The sequence below is a fragment of the Rana temporaria genome, chromosome 10, assembly GCF_905171775.1.
Source record: "Rana temporaria chromosome 10, aRanTem1.1, whole genome shotgun sequence".
Lineage (NCBI taxonomy): Eukaryota > Metazoa > Chordata > Amphibia > Anura > Ranidae > Rana > Rana temporaria.
In genome coordinates, this window is record NC_053498.1 from 96144741 (window position 1) to 96172669 (window position 27929).

The following is a 27929-nucleotide window of genomic DNA, read 5'->3' on the forward strand; positions in this document are numbered from 1 at the left end:
TAGTGAAAACTCCAAAGTGGTAGCCACCTATTTGGCCCCTTGCTTCCATAAAACTGGACTCTGGGGGCTAGATTCACATAGATCAGCGGATCTTTAGATCCGCGTGATCTATGCGATTTAAGTTCCGCTGCCGCAAGTTTGAGAGGCAAGTGGGTAATTCACAAACCACTTACCTAAAAACTTGCGGCGGGGTATCGTAAAACTCCGGCGGAATTCGATATTACGCGGCTAGGGGGAGTGTACTATTTAAATCTGGTGCGTCCCCGCGACGATTTAAATGAGCATGCGCCGTCCGCGAAATTTCCCGGCGTGCATTGCTCCCACTGACGTCGCTAGGACCTCAGTGGTTTCGGCGTGAGCGTAACTTGCGGCGCGCAGGTTTCTGAATCGGAGTACGCAAACGACGTAAAAAAATTCAAAATCGACGTGGGAACGACGCCTATACTTAACATTGGCTGCGCCTCATAGAAGCAGGGGTAAGTATACGCCGGGAAAACCGCTACGGAAACGTCGTAACAACACTGCGTCGGGTCCGCGTACGTTCGTGAATTTGCGTATCTCGCTGATTTACATATATGTCAGCGTAAATCAGCGAGAACGCCCCCCCCGTGCCATTTTTAAATTGCAGGTAAGATCCGACGGTGTAACACAGTTACACCTGTCGGATCTTAGGCATATCTATGCGTAACTGATTCTATGAATCAGGCGCATAGATACGACCAGCCTAACTCTGAGATACGACCAGCCTAACTCTGAGATACGACGGTGTATCAGGAGATACACCATCGTATCTCTCTCTGAATCTGGCACACTACCTGTATGTCTGTTCTGTTCTCTCTCTGTGGTGGAATGATTTTCCAGAATCCCCTATCTGAATCTGGGCCTGGGACTTTTCAGGTTCTACATAGAAAGTATTGCACATTATCAAAAATAATAATTTTTAATAAGATATGTGTGTGTGCGGAATGCATCCATCTGGAGCCTGAAAAGTCCCAATATATTCCTGACATAGCCGAGATTTTTCCTTTCTTTTCCAGTAAACCTGCACACTGCAAGATGCAGAACAGGTTTACAGCACAGAATCATACAGCTTGGAAGGCAAAACAGGTTGGGACTCACGGGAGGGGGATATGCAGTGTGGCATCTGTCCTCTTATCTTCTTCCCCAGGGTGAGCCTTGATGTCAGCTGGGCAGGAAGCAGTGATCAGGCTGCAGTCTGTGTAGGGTCACTTGCTCCGCCCACCTATAGAGGAGCTTTGTTACAGCCCAGATCGAGCCTCCCAGCCTGAAAGGAGCCTGTGCCCAGGAGAAAGGGTGTGCTGTTGCCGCCATAGAAAGGAAGCTGGCAGATATGGGCGCATCCTCGTCCATGCTTCTGGATTCTTCAGCTGCCTCCCCTTTGTCTGGGCCCGCCCACCGGCTCCCTCCTGCATGCAATCAGCAGCAAGCAGTGTAAGCTCACTGAAGTTCTTCGGATCCTCCTGCACTCAGCATTAGTGCGGGGTGGACTGACACTATGCCGCTAGTGAGACGGCGGGGGAGGGGAGACACATCATACACGGAGCAATCTCGTCACTCTCGGTGCAGTCCACTCTGACTTCCAGGGGGGGGCAATTGACCCCCCTTGCCCTATGGAGTGGACGCCCATGAATACAAAGAGAACAGGATACTTTTTTTATTACAAGTACATGGTACAGCAGGCCCATATCAGGAATATAAAATGTTGGGTTTACATACTCTTAAAGGAACACTAAAGGCAGATTTTTTTTTTTTTAAATAACAAACATGTTATACTTACCTCCACTGTGCAGCTCGTTTTGCACAGAGTGTCCCCAAATCCGGTCTTCTGGGGTCCCTCGGCGGCTGTCTCGGCTCCTCCTCGCAAAAGCTTTCCACCTTCATGCGAGCGAGCTTGGTATAAAGCTTTTGCGAGCGCGCTCCCGTGATACAGCGGCGGCCATAGCCGCCGACTGTATCACTCGGGCCCGCCCCCCGGGGGACCGCGTCATCCGCTGTGATTGACAGCAGCGCCAGCCAATGGCTGCGCTGCTATCAATCCATCCAGCCTAGCCAATCAACGGCCAGGCTGGGAACCGAAGAGGATCACGTGGACGCGCGCGGGACTTTCGAGGGGTCAGGTTAGTAAAACGGGGGTTCAGGGGGGGGGGGCGGTACCCTTGGATGTTTTTTGACCTTAATGCATAGGATGCATTAAGGTGAAAAAACATTTACCTTTACAACCCCTTTAAGTGAGAAGATACACTTGACTAAAATATGCCTGGGGAGAAAGCACAGAGGCGACACTCTAAGTGTAGTATATTACATGAATTTTAATGGACCTGCAGCTTTAAATATTGTGTTATTGGACAGCAATGCATGTTAGTATGTTATGTACTGCTCAAAGGCCAAAAATCATTCAGCCTCAATAAACTTGCAATTTATATGCTCTAAAAGAAGGCTAACACTACTTACAACTTCTGTGCATGGCTGATGCGATTGTAGAGGACATTAATCTAGAAGAGAAGGATAAAAGATGATTATCCTAGAACTGCACATTTTATATATACGTGTGTTTTTTTATATGTAGATAGTAATCATACCTCATATCGCTGAGTTTTCATTTTCTCCATAAGATCAAATTTATCAGATTCCAGTTGAAACATCCAGTCTGTCAGCTCCTTTGCTTGTTCCCTGTCATTTAAAAGAAGACACTGTTGTAAACAAAGCTGTGCAGTAGAAACACTACTAAATATTCTTAATTTGGGTTCTAAAGTGGTTCTAAAGGCAGAAGTTTTTTTTTAACTTAACCACTTCAGCCCCGGAAGAATTTACCCCCTTCCTGACCAGAGCACTGACAAACTCATCTGCCACGAGAGCTAATGGTCCCCAATGTTACCATTGATATACATTTTATTTGTTTGTTTGTAAAAAAGAATTGGTTTGGTTTTGCAGTTTGTCACTTGCACTAATGCTGCATTTTTATATCTATCATTATTAAATCATTATTTACATCTCACTTACACACCTTAGTATGCTTCACATTATGTCACTAGTTTTATATTCACTACCCCACAATTTATCACCTTTACTATTCTTTATCGTTTAGTTATACTTTTTCCTTTTTGGATCATTCAGGAATGCCTTGTTTAACATTATATCTCTGCCCTTACTCTCTTATACAAATATACATTCTAGCCATCAATCAGGTTTGTCTGTAATTATTTATCCAATTATCTAAATACGGCCATTCTGGGTGTTCATTGCAGGCGGGGTGTCACTTTTTGAGGCTCCCTGAAGACCCCTATGGCCCCGTACACACGATAGAATCCATCCGCAGATAAATCCCAGCAAATGGGTTTCTGCGGATAGATCCTATGGTGTGTACACGCCAGCGGATCTGTTTCCGCGGAGAAATCTCCTCTGGGATGGATTCCAGCAGATCGGATATTTGCTGTGCTGCACAACAAATCCATCTGCTGGAATCCATTCCAACGGATGGATCCGCTCATCTGTACAGACTTACCGGATCCATTCGTCCAAAGGGATTCCCCGCACGCGTCGTAATGATTTGACGCATGCGTGGAATTCCTTATATGACAGCGTCGCGCCCGTCGCCGCGTCATAATCGCGGCGACGGCGCGACACGTCATCGGCAGAGGATTTCCGCGCGGATTTCAATGCGATGGTGTGTACACTCCATCCCATCGAAATCAGCGGAAATCTTTGAGAGGATTTATCCGTGGAAACGGTCCGCTGGACCGTATCTGCGGATAAATCCTCTCGTGTGTACGGGGCCTAAGGGTGGACCTCTCACCCTCGGGAATGCGGGGGCTTCCCATAGGACTGAGAAATCCCCTCAGATTACTCAGTGGCTCCAATATCTTTCATTCCATGTTTAGCGGTAAATATATCCTCTGCTAGAATCTATGCGATGTATTACTGACATGTTATTTTTATATTAATTTTATATTTTTGTGATATACCCTTTAGAAATAATTATCCCCCTGAAGAGACCCTAATTGGTCGAAACGCGTCGGGGATCAACATTGTACTACAATATGGAATACTATATCATGTGTAATGATTATGTCTAATGTACCATGGAATGTGATATTTTACCATTATATTTGTTTTTATATTGTAACTTCTATATACTGCGACATCTAAGCTTCCTTCTATTTAATAAATAATATTTTTATATAGCTACCAGTATTTTACTGCTTTGACATTGCTGCCTAAAAGCCCCACAAAAAACGGGGAAACCTTTCCATTATCTATCATTTCCGGGGCGAGCAGCTCTACCATCTCTATAGCATGTGTCACTTTTCTTCTTTTTTATACAAAAATAATTGGTTGTACCTGCAGGACGTTTAGTTATAGCACAGGGTGTAAATGATATTTTTCTTGATATATTAAGAGATCCTGCTGAGTGTAGCCGTCCAAGCAGTGCAGTGAGACTTGAAAGATATACACACATAAGTACCTTAGCTGATTTTCATTCATGTGATCAATACATAAAGGTTTGTGTCTCTCGCCCAGCATCTTTCTCTTCATTTCACGTCCTGTCTGTCTCTTTCCTCTCTTCTGCTCTGCCTGCGATACAATGAAACTCATGTTATCAACAGAAAGGCATTTAAAAAGAACCTGGGGCCAGATTCACGTAGGAGGGCGTATCTTTGTGTGGGCGTAGCGTATCCTAGATACGCTACACCGCCGTAACTTAGAGAGGCGAGTACCGTATTCACAAAGAACTTGCGCCCTGAGTTACGGCGGCGTAGCGTAAATGGGCCGGCGTAAGCCTGCCTAATTCAAACTAGGCTGGTAGGGGGCGTGTTGTATGGTAATGAATTGTGACCCCACGTAAATGACGCACCTAAAGAACGGCGCATGCGCACGTATGCTCAGTATCACATCAAATTTTCTCCCTAACTTACGCTGGCTCAGTGTTTAGTCGACTTGAACGTAACCTACGCCCATTCACGGACGACTTACGCAAACAACGTAAAATACGACGCTGTTCCGACGTTTCCGACGTCCATACCTAACATGACTTACCCCTGCTTTATAAGGGGTAAAGTTACGCCGGTCGGACGCCTTACGTAAACAGCGTATTGTAATACGCCGGGCGCAAGCACGTTTGTGAATCGGCGTATCTAGCTCATTTGCATATTCAACGCGGAAATCAACGGAAGCACCACCTAGCGGCCAGCGTAAATATGCACCTAAGATACGATGGCGTAAGAGACTTACGTCAATCGTATCTTAGACAATTTCTGGTGTATCTGATTCTTTGAATCAGGCGCCGAGATACAACGCCTCACATTCAGACTTACGACGGCGTATCTGAAGATATGCCGTCGTAAGTCCTTTGTGAATCCGGGACCTGGACTTTGCTCATGCAGCTTTATTGCCCCCAGCAGCACATACACATTCATCATGAAACAATAAGATTCTGGAAGACACAAATATAAATTAAGTGTATCACCATATGAAATTCATCCATGATTGTCTATTTTTTCACGTGCAAAGGTAAACTTACTCTTTAAGTACAATGCTTTTTTTCAGAAGCCTGGAACTTGTTTCACTAATAATCTTGTAGACAGGCTTCCCCGTTTAATTTGTGGCCACTCCCCTCAGGAGGTGTGTCTTCTGGGTTAGCCCAGTCCTTTACCTTTACGTTTTTGAGGGGAGGAGCTAATTCAGGTATTTATCCACAGCAGGGTACAGCTGTAAAGGAGAAGCGCTCCCTCTGGGGGCCTGGGAAAGGAAAGTGTTTGGTCCTAGGGCCTGTAAAGAACATACTAGCTTGTAAGTAGCACCACAGCACACCCTCTTGTAGAGCTGGATGGACTTGTTGCTCTCATTGCCACAATGTATAACTTTTATCTTGCAACTATTTGCCAATATGTGGAATTTGTTTATATCCTGTGCAGTGAACTGTATACCAGCTTGTGGAACTGTTTATATCCTGTTTAATTGTTAAATAAAGTTTAAAGCATAGTCATGTAATGCTTCATTATTGTCTAAGCCAACAAAGGAATTGTCATGTCCTGGGTTAAGCAACTTTGGAGAGGAAGATGAAGCTGTCTTATCTGTGCACACCTGGTCGGCTTAGGAGCAGGTGGTGACTAGTAAAAAGGAATTGCCCTTCTAGCTGTGGCAGCTGACACCCTCAAGTAACACACACCAGGTAACCTGGGCCCCTGTGTACCATGGGCCACGGGTGCTTGGTTGCACCCCTGGAGCCCTAGTGTAGACCATATAAGTTGTTGGTCTAAAAGTAAAGAGCTCTGGGCAAAAGGGGTTAAAGTGGACAGCGATCAGGAGGATGTGTTAGAATGTTCTCAGATTCTTTTCCTTCTCTTACAGAGCGATTTATTCCACATGTAATGCTCTCTCAGGTAGCTTCCTGAGTCCCAGGCCAGGGCAACCTCTTGACCACCTACTGCTGGTCAAGAGCTTGAAGCAAAACCTGGCTCTGATTCCACCCTGCCAAGGTGACCTTGAAAACATGGCCTGGATTCCACTTTAGTTACCCACACATGAAAGCATTTGAGGTGAAACAGGGGAATTGGCTTGTTTGAAATTTAGTGTCTTTGTATTCCCCTTATGTTTCCTATTTGTGTGATTTATACTGAAGCCAATTGACCTGGGATCGCTGTTACCTAAATTTCCCCATATTTCCACATCCGTGATCAGGTCTGTATTGTTGGTAATCGGTAGATCCAGTAACGCTTTATTTCTTTTTTAGTTCAGCAATAAAAAAGTAAAAAAGACTAGAGTTGGCACCCATTTTTTTTCTCCTCACCATACCCCAAGAACCAGAGCATGAAGTAGGAATTCTAACCTTCCTAGCCAACTGATTATAAGGGTCCATATGTAAGTATACAGTTGGCACTGGAACTTGTAGAACTTATATTTATTTACATTTTTTTATTAATTTAGCAGCACATAGTGCTATAATTTCAAGAGGGATACATTGCTTCCCTGTCCATACACTCTGCCTCCCTGTCCATTCAGCGCCAATTTTGTGACTTCATGGTTTGTTCATTTTTTTGTCTACATTTTGACAGTGGTCATTGGCAGACCCATGATGGCTCTATGGGTAGCCATATGTTTAGGTCCGGAAAAATCATATTTTTTTTTCACCTCTGGGCAGACTCAAAAGGTAGGAGGATGTAAACAGATGTACATCCATTTCCTGGGGCTAACCATGTCAGCCTATGGATGGGCCAGCTCCACCCCCCTGACCCCACAGGACCACCCTCTGCTAAAATAAAAGGAACCATCCTTGGGGTATTATTGCCAAACAAGTTTATAACGATTGCGTTAAATTTGTTTTGAACTGCTATATTAGTCTGCTGGGCTATAATTTAAAGCAGATGGGTAACTTTTAATATATTAAGTTACCAGAGGTCTCTTACTTAGTATGCCTGTTTGTCAGGGATTTGATTTTCACTGAGCCAGATCCCTGTTGCAGTAAGGCTCCATGCACACTGAAGCTTTTTTTTAAAGCCCATAAACTGAACTGTATGTTAGCCTATGTGCCCATGCACACCTGGGAGTTTTTTAGTGTTAATGAGCTTTGGAGTTTATTGGCTTTTTTCTGAACGCCCGAAATTTGCGCTCAAAGTGACGTTTTTCGACGGGGAAAAACGCTCAAAAACGGCCAAAAACGCTTAAAACCGCTCAAAAAAGCAGGCGCCAGCGTTTTTTATCAATTGAAAAAAAAAAGTAAAAGAAAAAAAAAAAAAGCTACACTAAGCTACACTCAAAAACGCTGATTAAAGCTATTGCAAAAACGCTAAAAAAACGTTGAAAGGCTCCCTGCAAAGCTACTGGCATTTTTTTATAGCTTTTATCAGCTACAGTGTGCATGGAGCCTAAGACTGTGTGCGGCTACCTCCTTGTATTTCTTATTGCCAGTTTGCTGCAAAGCCATTTACTTATATTCCTAAGCCATGAGTGTTAACTCTTCCTGGTAGCCAGTTGTTGCAAAGAAGGTAAGGGGCACCATTCAGGCAAGAGTTTTCTTTCAGGTGTATGGGAAACAAACTGTGGACTTTTGCACTCCGGTTTGGCAGGCTCTAGAACTGCCTTAAATTGGCAGGCTAAGCCCTGTATGAATTTTGACAACACCTAAAAGGCTGTCACATTCTTTGAACACTTGGGAAATACACTCTAGGGCTTTGTTTCCACTTGTGCGACTCCAGTGTCATACACAGTCCATACTCCCATCGCACATGTTCCTGGAGTGAGTCAATTTCGTCCAAACGAAAGATCACATCCGCAGGGATGTAGTCCCAAGGCAGGGGGCGAGCATGCTGACTAACCCCCCAGCAACAACAGATCGGATGATGGGGGCAAGCTTACTGAGGAGGAATAGGAAGTGAGAAATTCAGACAAAGAAAAAAAACATTTAGAAGGGAAATCAAAGGAAAGAGTAAGTGAACCAACAATGCACTAGCTTAAAGGAACCTATTTAGAAAATAAAAACAAACCTTTACAACCCCTTTAAGGTGATGCTAGACACAATTGTCACAATTCATGAAGCCTGTGGTCAAAACACTCTAATAGAGCTGTTTGGACTCACCTTGTGCAATTGTCATCTATTCTGGCAAGGTCCAGTTTTCCTTCCAAAACCAGTAACTGGTCTGAAGAGCTTTCTTAGGCCGCATAAGAAGATATCCCTCAATCTCAACGGTCCAAGTCATTCAATATTAGCAAGACATTGTATGGAGGTCTTGGGGCTGATGGAATGCAGCAGTCCCCATAGTGGCCTGATCTCAATGGCATCTCAGTTACCTTTAGTTTGCTTTTCTCCAGCAGTTGGACAAGAGCTCTCTATGTCAGCAGATAGTGCTTCCCCGTTTTGTCAAGCAAGCTTTGACATGGTGGACTAAAACCGGGCAACCTAAGGCAAGGCCTTCCGGTTTTAGTCACAGAGTGACCACACTTACTTCCAACGTGAGTCTAAAAGGTTGGGGAGATCACTGTCAGGACCGGGATGCTCGAGGAAGATGAAAGGGAGCGATTCCTTGTTTGTCTAGAGTGGATGGCGGCACAGAAGGCATTACTGACCTTTGCAACACTACTTCAGGGCCATCATGTGAGTGAGGTATTAGGACAGCAGTAGAATATGTTTTGAATCAGGGAGTAACAAGGAGCCTTATGCGGATTGCGGTGCAAATCTTTCCGTGGGTGGAGTGCAATCTGTTGGCCTTGTCAGTCTCTTACCTTCCCAGGATGGAGAATGCAAGAGCAGACACTTAAGCATGCTTTCTGGATCAAAACGAATGGATGTTGAATCAGAAATGTCTCCTACAACTGTTTGCTCAGTGGGGCACCCTGGAACTGGATTATTTGCATCTCCTCTCAATGCTCAGCTGCCGGGGGTTCTCCGCCCGGTTCTAACGTATACGTTTATGTATTTTCTCCAACTTCTCTAATCCTGTAGACAAATCATCCATTGTTTCTGCTGTTGAGGCAATTGTTGTTAGCTCTGTCGGTGGCATTTCCGAGGTCAGGCTTCACCCCAATATGCCACAGCTCAATTTGACGGCCAGGCTATTGTAAGAAGCAGGCTAGCCCAGATGGGCATAGCAGCAGAGGTTCAGAGGATGTTGCTAATTTTATCTGAAGATATCCTTGAATGCTACATGGTATGGAGTGTGGAAAAGCGCTTTGAGGTGGCACTAGTTTATTTGGTTCAATCCTGAGTCTCCCTTTCATAATGTCTTAGAGTTCTTGCAATCGGCCCTAGACAAAGGGCTTAGCTACAGTACGGTCAGAGTCCAGCTGTCAGCCGTTTCAGCGCTAACAGAAGTCCGTTGGGCAGAAGATCCTTTGGCATGTTTTATGCTTTAAAGCTGGCAGCTGAAAGTTCCCTAACACTTTCATCATTTTTTAAGTGTTTGATTGTTAGGGGTCCCTTAGGGGTGATATAGTCCCTTTTGGATATAGACCTTTATTCAGCCACAATTAAAAGGCTTTGGAGTCTAGGCCTGCTGGAAAAATTGGATTATTAAAGATGGATGCCAGCGGGGTATATTTGAATGTAAGAGTGTCAGATTGTTTTTGAAATGCTAATGGTAGAGAGGACAGAAGCCTCTGGTGTCATTTAAAATACTTACATACAGAGAATGGGGGGGAGTGCTCTCTGCTGGGGGAGATGAAGATCGGATAAGTAAAAGTGCTTTTACTCTCCCCTGAAACAAAGTGCAAGGGAGAATTTTCAAAATTCCCCCAAGTTGGGCTTTAATGCCGTGTACACACCATCACTTTATGTGATGAAAAAAAAACGACGTTTTAAATCATGAAATAAAACAACGTTTTTGAAACTTCATTTTCAAAAACGACGTTGCCTACACAATATCGTTTTTTCAAAATGCTCTAGCAAAGCGCGGTTACGTTCAGAACTTTTTTCCATTGAAGCTAGCTTCATAACTTGCTTCTGAGCATGTGCGGGTTTAAAAACGTCGTTTTGCCCACACACTATCATTTTAATTGACACAAAAAACGACGTTTTGAAAAACGACACAAAAAATTGAAGCATGCTTTAATTTTTTTTTGTCGTTTTTCACAAGACATAAAACGTTTTCCCCCACACACGGTCATTTTAATTGACGTTTTTCAAAACGTCGTTTTTTTTCATCACATAAAGTGATGGTGTGTACGCGGCATCAGAGTACTTACTGTTTGCTCGGGGGAGGTAATTTGTTAGTTGTTCAGCTGGAAAAAAAATATACATTTCCAATTAATTACTTATTTATTTAGTTTTATTAATGCCTTACCTTCATTAGATAACCTCCTCCAAATTGTCCACCCATATTGGAAAGTACTTTTTTCTTCTTGGCATCATCATCAGCACGTTTTTTGGCCTCTTCCTCTTCTTTTCTCATTTTTTCTTCCTGGGAAATAAGAAAAGAAAATTGAGTGTATATTTTTCAATGTATGTGCATTATTGTAACAATAAGGAGGAGTAGAAAGAGATGCATTACTTTTTTACTCAGGTTTGTCCTTATATAATGTAGTTTGTTCCATTGCTTTGATTGTACCAATGGAAGCATCATTACAGAGTATTTAGAACATTCCTACTTTTTGGTTTATTTGATTGCATGATTAGTTTGTGTTTAGTAATGGTAAAACTATAAAGATTGTGAACATGGTTTACATTTTGCATTGCAACCAAACCCAGTCCTTCAAACTCAATTTTGATCTCACCTTCCTCCTTCTCAGTTCCCTTCCCTTTGCACCCTTGGATGCCCACAGCCAATATTTTTTTCTTTATTTTGTACATGGAAGTCTTCAGGAAGATTACATAGTGTTATGGTGATCCTCCTCCCATTTGCCTCTTTTATGATTCTGGACAATAGTCAATAAATCAGGGATCACCAGTTACGGGACAATGTCATTGCCCTTTTTTGCATCTTTATACTATGGGGGGTGGGCCCATGATGACCTACGCTCAAATTAAGTGGTTTAAATGATACTGGATGGATTGTAGACATGTGCATTGCCAAAAAACTTGTTCGTTTTTGTTTTTTTCCGTTTTTCGGGTAATTCGTAAATTCATACATTTTCAAATTCGTAAATTCATAAATGAGTTAATCTGAAAAAAATAATGAAAATCCGAAATTTCTAAAGAATAACTAACTAACTAATAATAACTATTACGTTATAGGTATTGGAATTTTCTTTCAAATTTGGCTGTTAGTGAGCATAACCAATACAAATTTATCCGAAGTTATAAATTATCCGAAATAACGAATGCCGCATCTAAACAAATGGAACGGGACGGAAACTAATAATAATAATAATAAAAAGTTATTATATTATTGTTATTTATTATTAATAATTCATTATGTTCCACCCTTTAAGCTACGGCATTCGTTATTTTGAATAATTCATCACAGTAATAGTTAAGTTATTATTAGTTAGTTATTATTTCAGTTTTTCGGGTTTTCGAATTTCGAATTTACGAATTCACGAATATTCGAATATTCAAATTTACGTATATTCTGAAAAATTTGCTAAACAGGTTTTCGTTAATTCGTTCCAAATTTAATAAACCGAATTCAAAAGGAATTGCACATGTCTAATGAATTGCACCTGGAAGATTGCGGGCATATAGAGGCCATCAGGAAATACTGCAGGGAGATAAGATGAGTATTGCAGTCAGAGCAGTTTTTTATTTTTACTATAGCTGAGCAATTCACTTTTTTAGCTGAGTTGGGCCTGTATAAGTCCACTATCCCCTAATAATTTTATATGACCAGCTGAAAAATGCTTGCTTGTGTATAACAATACAATAAAAATAATCGTATATGTTAGCTACAGTTTAAAGAACTATTTCGGAGGCAGACATGGGGCCCATTGAGGGGGAACTGTGGGAGGAGGCACTACAGGCCGTAATACTTGCTCGCTAAATGTGTCACAGAGGGTCTCTCAGTTGTATATATTGCTCAGGGTGCACTTCACCCCGGTAAAACTCTACAGAATAGGTCAGGCTCCCGATCCGCTGTGTGGACGCTGCAGGGTGACCCAGGGAGATCTGATTCACCTACTCTGGCGTTGCCCCAAGCTGCATAGATATTGGACGGAGGTCCTGGCTACGCTGAATTCAGTGTTCCGGACCAACGTTCCACTAGACCCACTTTGTTGCCTGCTGGGTGTTCTGGAGGGGGCGATAGCGGAGGAGGTGACCAGAGTGGCATTCGCCAGGGCACTGTTCCAGGCGAGAAAGCTCATTCTCTGTCATGAATATGCAACAAGTCTGTCTGCTTACCTGATCTCCATGTGTTCATTAGAGGCTGACCCTGCTCTGGTTCCCCTTTTTATCACTTCCTCTTCCTGTATGGCTCCACCCTAGTCCATCCCAGGAAGCCTATATTAACTGTTGCTCTACAGGTCTGCAGTGCTGTTCAACAGTGTTCCTATGCTTAGTTCCTGTCTGCAGTGTAGTTGCTAGTTCCTGTTTGCAGAGTGCTTCATTCATCTTCCGTGTACCGTTTTGGCTTGTTCCTGACTTCCTTGTCTGCCTGTGCCCCTGACTATTTGCATGTCCCACGGTTATCCTTGTCTGCCTGTTGCCCTGACCTCGGCTTGCCCATCACCACTGTTTGTCCTGCTGACTGCTTTCCCTTTCTCCCTGCGGAGTGTGACTTGAGGAATCTCGGGGATGCGACCTGGACCCAGTTGCGGCCAAGACCATCCTTACCATCAAAGGCTCTGGTGAATACAAAACTGGGTCTTAGACTCCGCGCCCTGGGTGATCTTAAGTTCACGCTTCGTCTCTGCTAGCAGTAGTCGGCCATAGGGTTCACCACCCTGTGGTGCATCCCTGACCCCAACGGGGTGCACTCGTCACCTGGCTACAGGTGACCTGACATTCTCCTTCACTGGAAGTCGAGGGAACCCCCTTCGACCAAGACATGGGTACAACATGTGGGTAGAACACTCTTAATGGAAAAATACATATACCAACACAGAGGGAACGCAGGGAAATTTCTTAAACTGTGGGATCCATGGCTCGCGACACCTGGGCTGAGCCCCTTGGAGTTGGTACAGGCAAGGCTACTTGGGGGGATGTAGGGGCAGAGGCTAACTAACAGGGACTCCTGCTTGGTCATTTGGTAGGATATCTGAAGGGTGGAGGGGTGGAAGGGCGGGCAGGGAAGGGGGTTCTGTAAAACTGTGTCAAGCTGGTAGAGATGATATTTTGAATATGCAACATAATTTCTTTTAGTACTTTTGATGTTTGACCTGCAATTTCGCTGTCGTGACTGTTGGCATACTGTGTGTGGGATGTCATTCTTTCAGTGTTTGTATGTTTTGTGAGCAATAAAAACCTTTTTGATAACAAAAAAAAAGAACTATTTCACTACTTCATATTTATATAACTCTATATTTGCATTTTATATCAATAATTATTTTTTTCATGGAAATGCTAGTTTTGCTCTAAAATGATCAATAATGTTAAGTCCTTACCACCTTTATTACCACCCACCTAAAACCTGACATACAGACGGGGGGGGTTGTACATTTGGTGTAGCAAATTTAACGTGGCTTGTCGAGTTGACAGGCATCATGGCCTGTAAGGCCTCATACACACGATAGGTTAACCAGAGGACAACGGTCTGAAGGACCGTTTTCATCGGTCAAAACCGATCGTGTGTGGGCCCCATAGGTTGTTTAACCATAGGTTAAAAAAAGCCAACTTGCTTTAAAATTAACCTTTGGATTCCTAACCGATAGGTCAAAAACGATCGTTAGTAGGCACAACCATCGGTTAAAAATCACGCATGCTCAGAATCAAGTCGACGCATGCTTGGAAGCATTGAACTTCGTTTTTTTCAGCACGTCGTTGTGTTTTACGTCACCACGTTCTGACACGATCGGTTATTTAACCTATGGTGTGTAGGCGTGACGGACCATCAGTCAGCTTCATCGGTTAACCTATGACAACGGTCCTTCAGACGGTTGTCCTCTGGTTAACCTATCGTGTGTACGAGGCTTTAGACTCATCCATTCAAGTCAATAGGTGCCATACCTCCACTACAACAAAGAAAAAACAAACAAACATTCAGAAGGATTGCCTCCCACATGCCTGAAAGCTGCTGCTTAGCCACTCTCCTAAAAGCAATCCACCGTGGATCACTTTTCAGAGGTGGCTGCAGTGTGAACCTAGTTTTACTGTTTGTTTAGAATATTTAAATATCTGCATGTCTATTGTCTAGCAGCAGATATATTATTTTCATATTTAGTGCATGCATGCTAAGCAATGTGAATGTGCGTAAAGCCCTCTCTGGAATAGTAAAAAAACTGTCTGTGGTTGAACCCAAATGCCCTTAGCTAAAGTGGGAGGGGAATCATTATACTCCTCTACCTAAAGTGATTGTGTAGCACTACCCCTGTAGAAAGCTGCTGGAAAATTGCCCAGCAGGTTGCCCCCCAGCCAGGCACACTTTTACACTCACTCTTTGGCTAAATAACAAGCCCATATTGTTCTTTTATTTTTATTTTTGGAGTAACTGGGATACGATTGAGGGAATTGAGTGGGATACTCCAAAAATGCAATTTTGGTATGGCTGCTTTAAACTGTAGTTCTGATGCACTTACATCCCCAACCAATTACTCATTTAAATTTTCAGTTTAGTTGGACATTTCTCTTCTTGTTGCAGAACCTCACCAACCTCTCATAGAGCATACGTTGACCAGCAGAATGGGCCTATGCTTAACAACAGGAGCATAATAACTTCAATTGTGGTTGATGCATCTGGGATAACAGAGCAGTCCTTCTTCTCAAGAGTATCCCACATACCGCAGGGCATTAGGATTCACTGGGAGTACATGATCCCTGAGCCATAATTACTCCATGAAAACCGAACTCCATTGAGCAATCACATGATTGGCCTCGTTGTTTCTCACACCTAAAGAAAGGTGCTGTATTACTTCGACTGTCTCTGAAGAATGACCATCTCCACCCTACAGCCTTCCTCCTGATTAGAGGAAGATTTTCTCAAATTATAAACTATATGACAGTGGGAGATTGGGGCCAAAATACACCCCTTATCTGTGCACTTCTTGACTGTGCATGGCAATCTGATACAGATCTTTTCCCGTTGCAGGAGGCAGAGTGGAGGACATTGATGTAAAATGAAAAGTATCAATTAATTTCACCCCCCTGCACACATTTTTTATAACACCACTGAACAAATACCCCACTGCTCTTGCTTGCAACTTTCCAAACTTTTAAAATAATGTTATTTTGATTCATGGATAAGCACACTCTTTGAGGTAGAGTAACTATTCACCTCAGGGGCCTCAGTTTTGTAAGGTAATAAAGGTAATACATTCATAGGAGGATCATAGGTGTGTGCAGCCTATTGCATTAGGGTGTGCACACCAAAGCTAAAACACACATGCGTGTGTAATATACCATATATGGCAGTGGGCAAGTCAGTAGGGCTTTGTCAGCAGGGCAGAGATCGGTGTCAGTAGTTTATCTTTATTTGTATTATTATTATTATTATTTTTTTTACAATTTTATTTTTATTATTATTATTTTTCAATATTAGTTATTTTTATTTTTTTAGGAGCCCTGTTTGGGGGCTTTGGTGAAATATCAGTGGTCTAAACAGCCCCCTGATTTCTAACTTTTGAGACAGAGTAAGGGACTGAGGACAGAGATTCCCCAGTCCCTTTCTCTGCAGCCAGGCAGCAGGGGGAATCTGCATAGTACAGGGTGATTAGGGTGTGCCCAGGCACACCTTACACCCTATGTGTGCACACCTATGAGGAGGATCCTGCACTGTACTGCAAGACACAAACTTTACTGGTAGGAAAAAAAATTCCTGTTTTCTTAGTCGTACAGTACAGGACACATGACCTTTAGTCTTCGACCATGGGACATCTAAAACCAGTCCAACTTAGGGGTAAGCAACACAGCAAGCAAATGGCAACATTTCAAGAAAGGTTCAACAGACTCAGACAGCAGCTTATAGCATTCTGCGTCCAAAACTGGCATCAGAGCAGGGCTGAATATCCATATCTGCGTGAACAGAAGACCAGGTAGAAGCCTTGAATCTGAGACAGTTGCCTTATGCTTAGAAGCCCATGAAGCACTGTCAGACCTAATAGAGTGCGTTCTAACAGGTAAGAGAGCAACACTATCCTTTAGACCGGGGATATGCAATTAGCGGACCTCCAGCTGTTGCAGAACTACAATTCCCATGAGGCATAGCAAGACTCTGACAGCCACAAGCATGACACCAGAGTCAGAAGCATGATGGGACTTGTAGTTTTGCAACAGCTGGAGGTCCGCTAATTGCATATCCCTGCTTTAGACCATAGACCCAGGATATGACTTGTCTAATCCACCTAGTAATAGTGAGGCAAGAAGCATGGACCCCTCCTGCGGATACCCAGCCTCAGGAAGCACAAAAATTGAATTCAATTGCCTAAAAGAGGCTGTAGCCAAGAGGTAGACTCTTACAGCGCATTCTGCATCAAGGCAATATAGAAAAAAATATTTCAGAGTAGGACACAAAGGTTTAAAGACAATCTCCTGATTGAGGCACAAGGAGGAAATCACCTTCAGGAAAAAAGAGGACTTAAGGTCCTTATCCACATATACTCCCAGACACTGCACACCATGATGTGTGGGGATAGATAACTTAGCAGAGACCAGAGGTTGTCTTGTCTTAGACTTTAATAGGGGGGCCTTATATGAAAGACTGAGGTTATTTTATATCTAATACTCATTACATTACATTATTCAAGCAGGAATCTAGGTCTGCTAGATTGTACATTTCAGGAGGGAAGAGTATAAATCAAGCCCTCCCCTCACCTTTAGTACAGCAGGACAGGAGCCTCACATCTTTTTTCAAACCCTCACTCTATTGTGGTTCCAACTTCCAAGTAGGTCCCCTTACAGGTTCCTGAGATTCAGACCCAAAGGGCCTAGTAATGGACTGGGGGGGGACCATGCCTTTTTTTTCAATTACGGTACTTATATCTGTATTGCTGGGACCCAACAATTCATTATAGCCGCAAGTAGTTTTAAATTACTTTTTTTCCTTTAGAAATGTCATTTTGTGCAGGGACTGTTCTAAACAAGGGAAACATTCATTACTGTATTAAAATCACTGCTCCCGAAAAAAAATGCAGTTTTTAAAACTTTTTGATACATATCCCCATGGGACAGGACCCGGGTCCCCAAACACTTTTTCTGACAATAACTTGCATATTAACCTTTAAAATGAGCACTTTTGATTTCTTCCATAGACTTTTAAAGGGTGTTCTGCGGCTTTCAAATTTGCAGCAAACACCCTAAATTGTTCGCTATTCGGCGAACAGGCGAACACCCAATGTTCGAGTCAAACTTATGTTTGAATCAAACATCGGGCTCATCCCTACCTGTGACACTTCCAGCTGCTGCAGTGTAAAGAATAAGGTCAATGCTGTAATTTTATATGCTGGGACGTGGGCAGTAAAGGTATTGATGTGATTCCGGGCACAGGTGCTGATGTAGAGATCACCAGTAACTGTGGCAACACATATAGTGGGAAGTAACCACTGTGCTGCATTTGTCAAGTTTAACGGCCACATGTAGAAATCATTGCTGACAGCCTGTATGTGTACCACCCAAATGAGCAGAGCAATGGCTGACTAAGGTTACAAGGCTGTTCAAAATGACACTAAAAGAAAAACTTGTTATCCCATCTAGGAACAGGTACAGTAATCAATAGAATTAGGTAGGAGAAGCAACTTTAAGCTAAGCTGCACATTTACAGAGACTGAGTAAATGCTCACAGTGTGTCACCTCTATTGTCTAAGGAAGGGTTAATAGAGGTGCAAGGAACAATTAGAGGCATCTCCCATATTATGTTGTGTGCAAGACAGCAGTTAGATTTTAAGCAACATTATGCCCCATATTTAGCTCAATGAAAACCACAACCACTTTTTGCCATGGCGCATTGCATTTACTTTTTCTTGCACAAGGGGCCCCAACTTATGCACTTGCACACAGACTCAGTGCATTCAGAAAACATCCTTGTTTAAGAGGGACTTTTTTTTTACCAGTTATCCCCTGCCCCAGTAGCTAATAGAATTGAATGATGACATAAATGAGTTTAATACTTCATTATCTGAAATAACTCATCATTAAATACTAATCCTTACAATTGTGTATATTGTTATAGTTTTGCTTACCGCCATTCTGGCTTGCCTCTCCCGCTCTTTTTCTGTTCTAAACCGTTGTTGCTCAGCACGTTCAGCTCTGCGATGTTCCTAAGTCAAATAGTTACATAGTTAAGTTAAAAAAACAACTGTTCATCAGTAAAATGAGAAACCCTAACACCACAGTTAATCTAGAGCAGAAGTGTCAAACTCAATTTCATTGTGGGCATCAGCATTATGGTTGCCCTCAAAGGGTCAGTTGTATTTGTAAGACTACAAAAATGTATCCTTTTTTTTCTTAGAATAGGTGCAGGAACTCAACCAGAACCCCCCCCCCCAACCACATCAAATGGTGGGTGGGGCCAATTTGTACTTCCAGTGGGAGGATCTCAAAGGGGCAATAAATACTAGGAGTGCCTTATGTGTGGAGTTCAGGGGTGCACTGTGTACAGAGTGAAGAGTTCAGGGGTGCACTATGTACAGAGTGCAGAGTTCAGGGGTGCGTTATGTACCAATCACAGGATTAAGGGGTGCGCCATTTACAGAGTGCAGAGTTAAGGAGTGCAATGTGTACAGAGTGCAGAGTTCAGGGGCGTGCTATGTACAGAGTGCAGAGTTCAGGGGTGCGCTATCTACAGAGTGCAGAGTTCAGGGGTGCGTTATGTACCAATCGCAGGATTCAGGGGTGCGCCATGTACAGAGTGCAGAGTTAAGGAGTGCAATGTGTACAGAGTGCAGGGTTGAGGCGTATTCTACATACAGACTACAGGGTTTAGGGGTGTGTTATGCACAGTGTGCAGGGTTCTGGCTGACAAAAAAGGCCTGGATGTGAGGGCCACATGAAATGGCCTGGCGGGCTGGATTCAACTTGCGGGCACATGTGATCTAGAGGAAGCAAAGAGAATTAAAAAGTGTGGTCAATTTGCTCCAATACAGAAAAACATTTCTTTCTGATTCTCTTGGGTGATTGGATAAATCCATGGGTTAGTGTTTATATTTTGTGAATTTATAAACACATCCTGTTTTTTTTTGGAGGGGGGGGGGGGAGCTGCGCAGCTTCACAGCTGTCAAATTGGAAATAGCGACTGTGACCATCCTGCCATTGCCTCTAAATTGACATGAATGTAACTGCCTGTACAGGGATGCATGGAATACCTGTGCACCCCATGCGGACAAACACAGTCCTTGCACAAGCGTGCGTTACATTACGCCTGTCTAAATAACACCTTAATATGCAGTATGCATTACCACACATTACTTCAGTGTAAAAAGTTGTATTAATCACTAGTTGAAGATTTTGACCCCTTTTATCAAAACAGATATTACATTTGCCATTTGGTACGAAGTTGCTCAGAAAGAAGTGTCTAATATTAGAAACAATGGGCCTGATTCACGTAGAATCGCGGCGGCGTAACTTATCCTAGATAAGTTACACCGCACTTTGATTCACCAAGCACTTGCGATGAAAACTACGCCCGCGGCCTCCGGCGTAAGGCGGGCCAATTTAAATGGGCGTGTGCCATTTAAATTAGGCGCGCTCCCGACCTACCGCGCATGCTCTGTTTCCGAACTCCCGCCGTGCTTTGCGCGCCGTGACGTCATTTTTTTGAACGGCGACGTGCGTAGCGTACTTCCGTATTCCCGGACGGCTTACGCAAACGACGTTGATTTTTAAATTTCGACGGGGGAACGACGGCCATACTTTAGACAGCAATACACTTGCTGACTAAAGTTAAGGCACCAAAAAAAAAGTGTAACTTTGCGACGGGAAACTTGACTAGCGGCGACGTAGCGAATGCGAAAAACCGTCATGGATCCGCCGTAACTCCTAATTTGCATACCCGATGCTGGTTTACGACGCAAACTCCCCCCAGCGGCGGCCGCGGTATTGCATCTTAAGATCCGACAGTGTAAAACAATTACACCTGTCGGATCTTATGGCTATCTATGCGTAACTGATTCTATGAATCAGTCGCATAGATAGAACAACAGATACGACGGTGTATCAGGAGATACGCCGTCGTATCTGCTCTGTGAATCTGGCCCAATGTTCCCCAAATATTATTAGATAGATAAGATAGATAGGATAGATAAGCTAGATAAGATAGATAGATATTTTATAGAAACCCCAAATACTTTGTTTAAGCTTGCTAGGCCTGATTCACACCTATGCAATTTTATTGCATTTTACATTTTGCAGATTTGCAGTACATAACGTGTTCCATAGGAAACTATGTTAAATGGACTGTAGTGCAAATCTGCAAAATGCAAAAAGCACTAAAAATGCATAGGTGTGAATCAGGCCTAAAGGCCCCCACCCAACTACACCACTAATTGGACACAGACCTAAGACTGACCCATGAGGACTGGTAGGGAATTTGGTCCAACATGGTTAAATACTCCTTCAAAATCCAAGTCTGTGAAACTGTAACAGGATGGGTAATCAGCCAAAGGAATAATTGTAACTTGTAGTTCACTAAAGAGGTGCACATTTTGAAGCAATAACTCAAAACAGGATCAGAATGCATACACTGCAGTACAATGCAAAACAGATAATGAATGCTACACAAACATGGACTCTTTAAAGCAAAATCTCTGTGGGGCACTATTCTCTCCACCGATACCATCAAAAGGGCACAATTTCTCCAATCGACCCCATATACTGATACCATCCACATGAGAATTTTGGATGGTAGACTTATACAGAGGTGGATCTCCTTGTATCACTCAAACTCAGAGAACACGTTTTGCAAGTTTGATTGCTGTGATTGCACATCCAAAAGGTGAGCATTGTCTAATTGGGATGTCTGAACTACAATATACTGATACTGTTGGAGGCTCCTCTGTTTTTTTTTGTTTATTCGCAGCTTTCTAAAAGTAATCTAAAGGCAGGAGGAGGTTTGGCAGTGATAACACACGTACGGTATGCAAGATCCCACACACTAGAAGGTGATTTGGTGAACAAAAGTTTTGAATTGTCACTCCACAATGTGGTGGTTCATGAAGGGAGATTCCAGGTCTATGGCACGTATAGATTATGCTATGTAATGCTGTGAGTACTTTAATGAATGTGGTGGAAAGTAGTATTAACTATACATACTATTCTGTCTTTTAATCCAATAATTTCTTCCTCCTCCTTTTTACGCTGTTCAAAATGGACGTCAATCAATGTCTGAAGTTCTAAAAGATCTTTTTCCATGCGTTTCCTATGGATGTCCTGTGGAAAAAAATATAACATCATCATGTGAAATTCTTCTCCATGTAAACTTTGGGAAAGTTGTAATTATGATCTCCCTTTCTACATGCTGTAAAATTGCATATCTTGATATGTGCTAACGTTATTGGCCATTACAAATGTATTTTTTAATTATGCGGAGTAGAGGTGATAGATTTTTGCATTTGACAAAAATATTCAAATGCACTATTACAGTCTTATGCCGCGTTCACATGCTCGGAATTTCCGACAACAAATGTTTGATGGGAGCTTTTGGTCGGAAATTCCGAACGTGTGTATGCCCCATCTGACATTTTCTGTCGGAATTTCCGACAACAAAAATTTGAGAGCTGGTTCTCAAATTTTCCAAAAACAAAATCCGTTCTTGTAAATTCCGATCGTGTGTGGACAATTCCGACGCACAGAATTCCACACATGCTCTGAATCAAGTACGAGACGGAAGCGCTCGGTCTGGTAAAACTAGCGTTCATAATGGAGATAGCACATTCATCACGCTGTAACGGACTGAAAAGCACGAAGACTGAAAAGCGCAAATCGTCTCTCACCAAACTTCTACTAACACGACTGGTATTGAACTGTTCTTTTCTAGTGACATCGTACGTGTTGTACGTCACTGCGTTCTTGATGTTGGGAATTTCCGACAACATTTGTGTGACCGTGTGTATGCAAGACAAGTTTGAGCCAACATCCATCGGAAATTTATCCACGGTTTTGTTGTCGGAATGTCCGATCGTCTGTATGCGGCATACGTGTACTACAGCTTCTATGAATGAAACATAATCTATGAATGGAGGAGATGGACCTTGCAATCATCAGCTTGGCTTGTCCTCCATTCATAGGTCCTGTTGACCTCACTTAACAAGGTACGTAACAATCTGCATAGAGGCAGTTTAAGAGCCTAAATCTTTCTAAAAAAAAAATAAAAAATTTAAATGATGTGGAACAAATATGCCAAACTGATTTTGCATACTTGTTTTAGGTCAGTGACTCAGAAAGTGCAGAAATTGAAGGCATAGCTTTAACATGGCAGCCAGGGAACTAATATTTTCAGAAAAAGTTTAGCAATGCTGCAATTTACACGTGATCAGCACTTTCCCACTGCTTGTCTAAAGGGTTTGAATGGCCTACATTGAGATTAATTGAACAATGTGCTCACAAAAACGGAAACCTTTTTCTCACTAGTCAAGACAATAGTAAACTGTTTTGCTTCTATGGATATCGCACACTAGAAAAAAAAAAGCATTGTAAACTTTTTAAATGTTTATGTGGTTTGAACTAGGTAGGTACTATATTATTGTCATTATATTCCCTGTGCCAGTTGTTTGCCTTCCCTTGCAACGACTTCCCCTTTGTCCATGTATTCATTCACCTAGCTTAATCCAGTTCACTAAAGGGACAAGTAACTTCTTGTTCCAGGTCATGCAATATCCAATTCATGCCTTGCCATTTCATCCGTGTTGCATCAAAAATGTGGGAGTGCTAATGAGATAAAACACATCTCTTTCAGCATGGTAATCTCTCTGTGAATGCTCTGCTTTTTGTGTCAACTCAAATTACTGCATATGCACCAGTGCTAGACTGACAAACCCAGGGATTGTGGGGTATGTCATTTCTTTACAGGAAGTGTCAGTTCTTAGACTACAGACAGAGGTCATGCATTACCTGTGTAGTACCATGCCAAATGTTTAAACAAAAACAGAACTTCTGACACCAGAATGTGAATCTTTACTTTACTACAAGCTGTGCATACAGAGCAACACATGACACCATGAAACTACATAATCTGAAAATGGAGCTCTGGTAAATCACTTCATGCTGCCTCCTTTTAGGTATAGATATATAAAAATAAAAAATAAAAATAAAAAATAAGTGCCTATACTGTTTAAAATTCAGTAATACACAAGGATAATATAAAAGAATATTTATTGACATAAAACAATATACAATTTTAAAAGCATTAGGGACAGGCCCCACAGATCAGAAAGGCAATGTAATGAAACAAGACCGTCAAGTATCTGATGGGTAGAGCCAGCCAGCGACCTCGACCGGTTTCGCGGTAATACCACTTCTTCAAGAAGTGTCCCTTTTTGCAGTAATACACAAGGGTTGATTTATTAAAACTTTGGAGTGCAAAAGCTGGTGCAGCTGTGTATGGTAGCCAATCAGCTTCTAACTGTTCAGTTAAGCTTTCACAAACAAACCTGGAAGCTGATTGATTACTCTGCAGAGCTGCACCAGATTTTGAACTCCAATTCTAGTAAATCAACCCCAGTGTCCCGCCCTGCTCTGCACATGCTCTGTTGCTCTCTATTTTTTGGCACTGTCCTGAAGATTTACTGCTTCTCAGGGGCTCTGGGCTTCAGCAAAATGGCAGCCTCCGGAAAGAAGAATCAGGAACAATGCTGGAGGCAATTTACATCGCGCACTCATTATGGTAGCATAATTATTAATGTGGGATGTATGTTCCTTGCTAAAGAACATTATTTTTTAACAAGTTGTTATGGGTAAAGTTCTGTCAGGGCTCCATTCCCGGCTCCATTGAGCTCCCGCGCATGCGCGGGGCAACTGGGCACTGGCGCACGTCCGGGCGCAATATGTGCGCGCGCATGCGCATGCGTGGTACAGCGGCGCGCCGTGTGCGTGGACGCGCGCACGGGCGTGCACGTGACAGCTCTGTGGCCAATCAGAGGACTGACTCTCCTATTTAAACTGGCCTCATCCCCTGAACAAGTTGCTGGCTTGTCTTCAGCTCCTATGTGTTTACCTGTTGCCGTACCTGCCTGTTTTGACCCGGAATTCTTGACGACTCTCCTCTCACCTGGAACCTCTGACCCTTTGGCTAACGTTACCTGGATTGCTGTTGTCTCCTGCCCCTTGACCTTGGCTTGCTCTCACGGACTCCCTCTGAACTCTCCTGCTCTTGACCCTCGGCCTGTGACTCGGATTTACCTTTGTTTCCTGTGGACCCTACCGGACTTACCTACCAGTTCCTGCCTGACCAACGCTTGTCTCCAGTCTTCTGCACCTGCCCTGCTTCTGTCAGCTGCACCAAGTCTGCCTACCAGCTCCCGCCACCGGTGCCTCCTTGTGCCGTCCCTCCTCTGTCCCAACTCCAGGGAGTGGTCTGCACAGGGTCGCAAAGGTGAGCCGCCCTCAGCATCTCGGTCTCGGTGAGTACAGGTTCTGACAGTACAAGCCAGCCAGATGTCTGAGACCGACAGGGCGCGCTCACCCTTTGAGACGCTGTGCCAACAGGTCTCCGCCTTAACAGAGGCAGTCCAGAAGCTTCAGGAAGGCTACCTCCAGATTGATGGCCGCCTCCAACAACTGGCCGGTTCCCCAGGTCCATCCGCTGCAGCCCTAGCCTCTTCACCCGGACCTTCTGCTGCCCAAGCTCCTGCAAGCCCTGCCATGATGGGGAGTAATCCCGAACCTCGGGTCTCCATGCCCGAGCGATTCTCAGGTGACCGCCGGAAATACCGGGCTTTCAAGAATTCCTGTTCTCTTTATCTGGCCTTGCAACCTAGAACTTTTGTGACCGAAGCTGTTAAGGTTGGATTCGTAATCTCTCTCCTTTCTGATGAGCCTCAAGCATGGGCACACTCCTTAATGGAACAACGCAGTCCAATACTTGACTCTATTGACACCTTCTTCACCCACATGGGGAAATTATACGACGATCCTCTACGTGCAGCCACAGCAGAGGGTACTCTGCACAACTTGAATCAAGGGAGACGGCCGGTGGAAGACTACACTGCCGAATTTAGAAAGTGGTCTGCTGACACAGGCTGGAATGAGTTGGCCCTCAGGTACCAATACCGTCAGGGCCTCTCTGAGAACCTAAAGGATGAGCTCGCAAGGTCAGCACCCCCTGCCTCTCTTGAGGATTTAATCCAAACCGCCACTCAGCTGGATAGGCGCCTTCGAGAACGTTGTTCGGAGAGGTTCCAGTCCACCCGGCCTAATTGTGTTCCACCAAGATATGCTCCAGTACCTCTGCCTCACCCAGCTCCACCAAACACTTCATTACCCGAACCAGAGCCGATGCAGCTTGGTATAGTACGGGCCCCTCTGACTCCAGAAGAGAGACTTCGGAGGCGTCAATCTAACCTCTGTCTGTACTGCGGAGCCGCCGGACACTTTTTGCGCACCTGCCCAGTAAGGCCTTGTAAGTCGAAACCTCCATCTGCTATCAATTTCCCTGTTACCAGTTTGCCTCAGACTTATGTTATCCTCTTTCTTTCCCTACAGCTCCCGGAAGGGGCAACACGTCTGCCGGCGATAATTGTTTCCGGGGCCTGCAGCTGCTTCTTGGACTCATCCTTGGCCCAAAAGCTGCGTATCCCCTGCCGTACCAAGGATTTTCAGCTGCAAGTTCATCTGGCTGACGGCTCTCTCCCCCGTTCCGGATTGATTACCCAGGAAACCCTTCCTCTTTGTGCCATCTCAGATTCTGGGCACCGGGAGTTCCTCTGTTTGGACTTGATTCCGTCCCCCATGTTCCCTATCATTCTGGGTCTCCCTTGGCTACAAGTTCATCTGCCCTGCATTGATTGGCTCAAGAAAGAAGTCAGCTTTTCTTCCACCTACTGTTCCCAGCACTGCCTTGCACCCGTTCCAGTCTCCTGCTCCACGTTAGCTACTCCACCTGAAGACCTACAGCATGTTCCTCCAGCCTACCTAGACTTCAAGGATGTCTTTGACAAAAAACAAGCCGATTGTCTCCCACCACATCGGTCATATGACTGCCCCATTGACCTCTTGCCCGGATCTGAAATTCCCTTTGGGCGCATATTCCCCTTGTCAGAGACTGAGTTGAAGGCCCTCAAGGCCTATATTGAAGAAAATTTAAGAAAGAAGTTCATCCGTCCCTCCTCCTCGCCAGCGGGGGCGGGGATCTTCTTTGTCGAGAAAAAAGATGGATCGCTTAGACCCTGCATTGATTATAGGGAGTTAAACAAAATTACCATCAAGAACCGATACCCGCTGCCTCTAATCCCCGAGCTCTTTCAAAGGTTCCGATCAGCTCAGGTTTTTTCTAAATTGGACCTCCGGGGCGCCTACAATTTGGTCCGAATAAGGGCAGGAGATGAGTGGAAGACTGCGTTCAGGTCCAGATTCGGGCACTTCGAGTATCTGGTCATGCCCTTTGGGCTTTGTAATGCGCCCGCCACCTTCCAGCATCTAGTCAATGACATTTTTCGACAATTTTTAGATGACTTCCTCGTAGTCTACTTAGACGATATTCTCATCTTTTCAGCCACAAAAGAATTACATCGGCAACATGTCAGGCAGGTTCTCACCATCTTGAGACAACACAGGCTTTATCTCAAATCAGAAAAATGCGAGTTCGAAAAGACATCAGTGCAATTTTTAGGATTCATCATTTCTGTGAATGGGGTAGCCATGGACCCCCAGAAAATCAGTGCTATTCAGGAGTGGGCACCTCCAACAGACAAAAAGGGCGTTCAGCCCTTTATTGGCTTCGCCAATTTTTATAGACGATTCATCATCGGTTTTTCATCAATTGTTTCTCCCATCACCAAGTTGACCCGCCAGGGGCACCGCTTTCAGTGGCCACAAGAGGCTCAGGAGGCCTTTATCAAACTCAAAGCGGCCTTTACCTCGGGACATGTACTTTGTCATCCGGATTCTACGCTACCTTTTGTTCTAGAAGTGGACGCCTCGGAATTTGCTACAGGCGCTATTCTTTCCCAGAGACAGGGAACGAAGTCGCTTCTTCACCCAGTAGCCTACGCCTCTCGGAAACTAAGTCCTCCTGAGCGCAATTACGACGTAGGCGATAGAGAACTACTGGCCATAAAATTTGCACTGGAGGAGTGGAGGTACCTGCTGGAGGGGGCAGCGCATCCCATTATCATTTTCACGGACCACAGGAACCTGGAATACTTACGGTCGGCAAAACGCCTTAGGCCCAGACAAGCCTGTTGGGCTCTTTTTTTTGTTCGCTTCAATTTCCATATTACCTATCGTCCTGGCGCAAAAAATGGAA

At 43.9% G+C, this 27929-nt stretch overlaps 1 protein-coding gene across 6 annotated transcripts in view; it reads right to left on the bottom strand.

The window, feature by feature from the left end:
• TNNT1 (troponin T1, slow skeletal type) overlaps positions 1-27929 on the bottom strand; it is an 84868-nt gene that overhangs the window by 14844 nt on the left and 42095 nt on the right. For all 6 annotated transcript variants that reach the window (XM_040325761.1, XM_040325760.1, XM_040325763.1 and 3 more), the window contains 6 exons: positions 21782-21898; positions 18715-18792; positions 10794-10910; positions 4484-4593; positions 2601-2691; positions 2473-2513 (listed from right to left, as the gene is read on the bottom strand). In XM_040325761.1, the coding sequence (XP_040181695.1) occupies positions 2473-2513; positions 2601-2691; positions 4484-4593; positions 10794-10910; positions 18715-18792; positions 21782-21898 (554 nt within the window). The remainder of the gene's footprint in view (positions 1-2472; positions 2514-2600; positions 2692-4483; positions 4594-10793; positions 10911-18714; positions 18793-21781; positions 21899-27929) is intronic.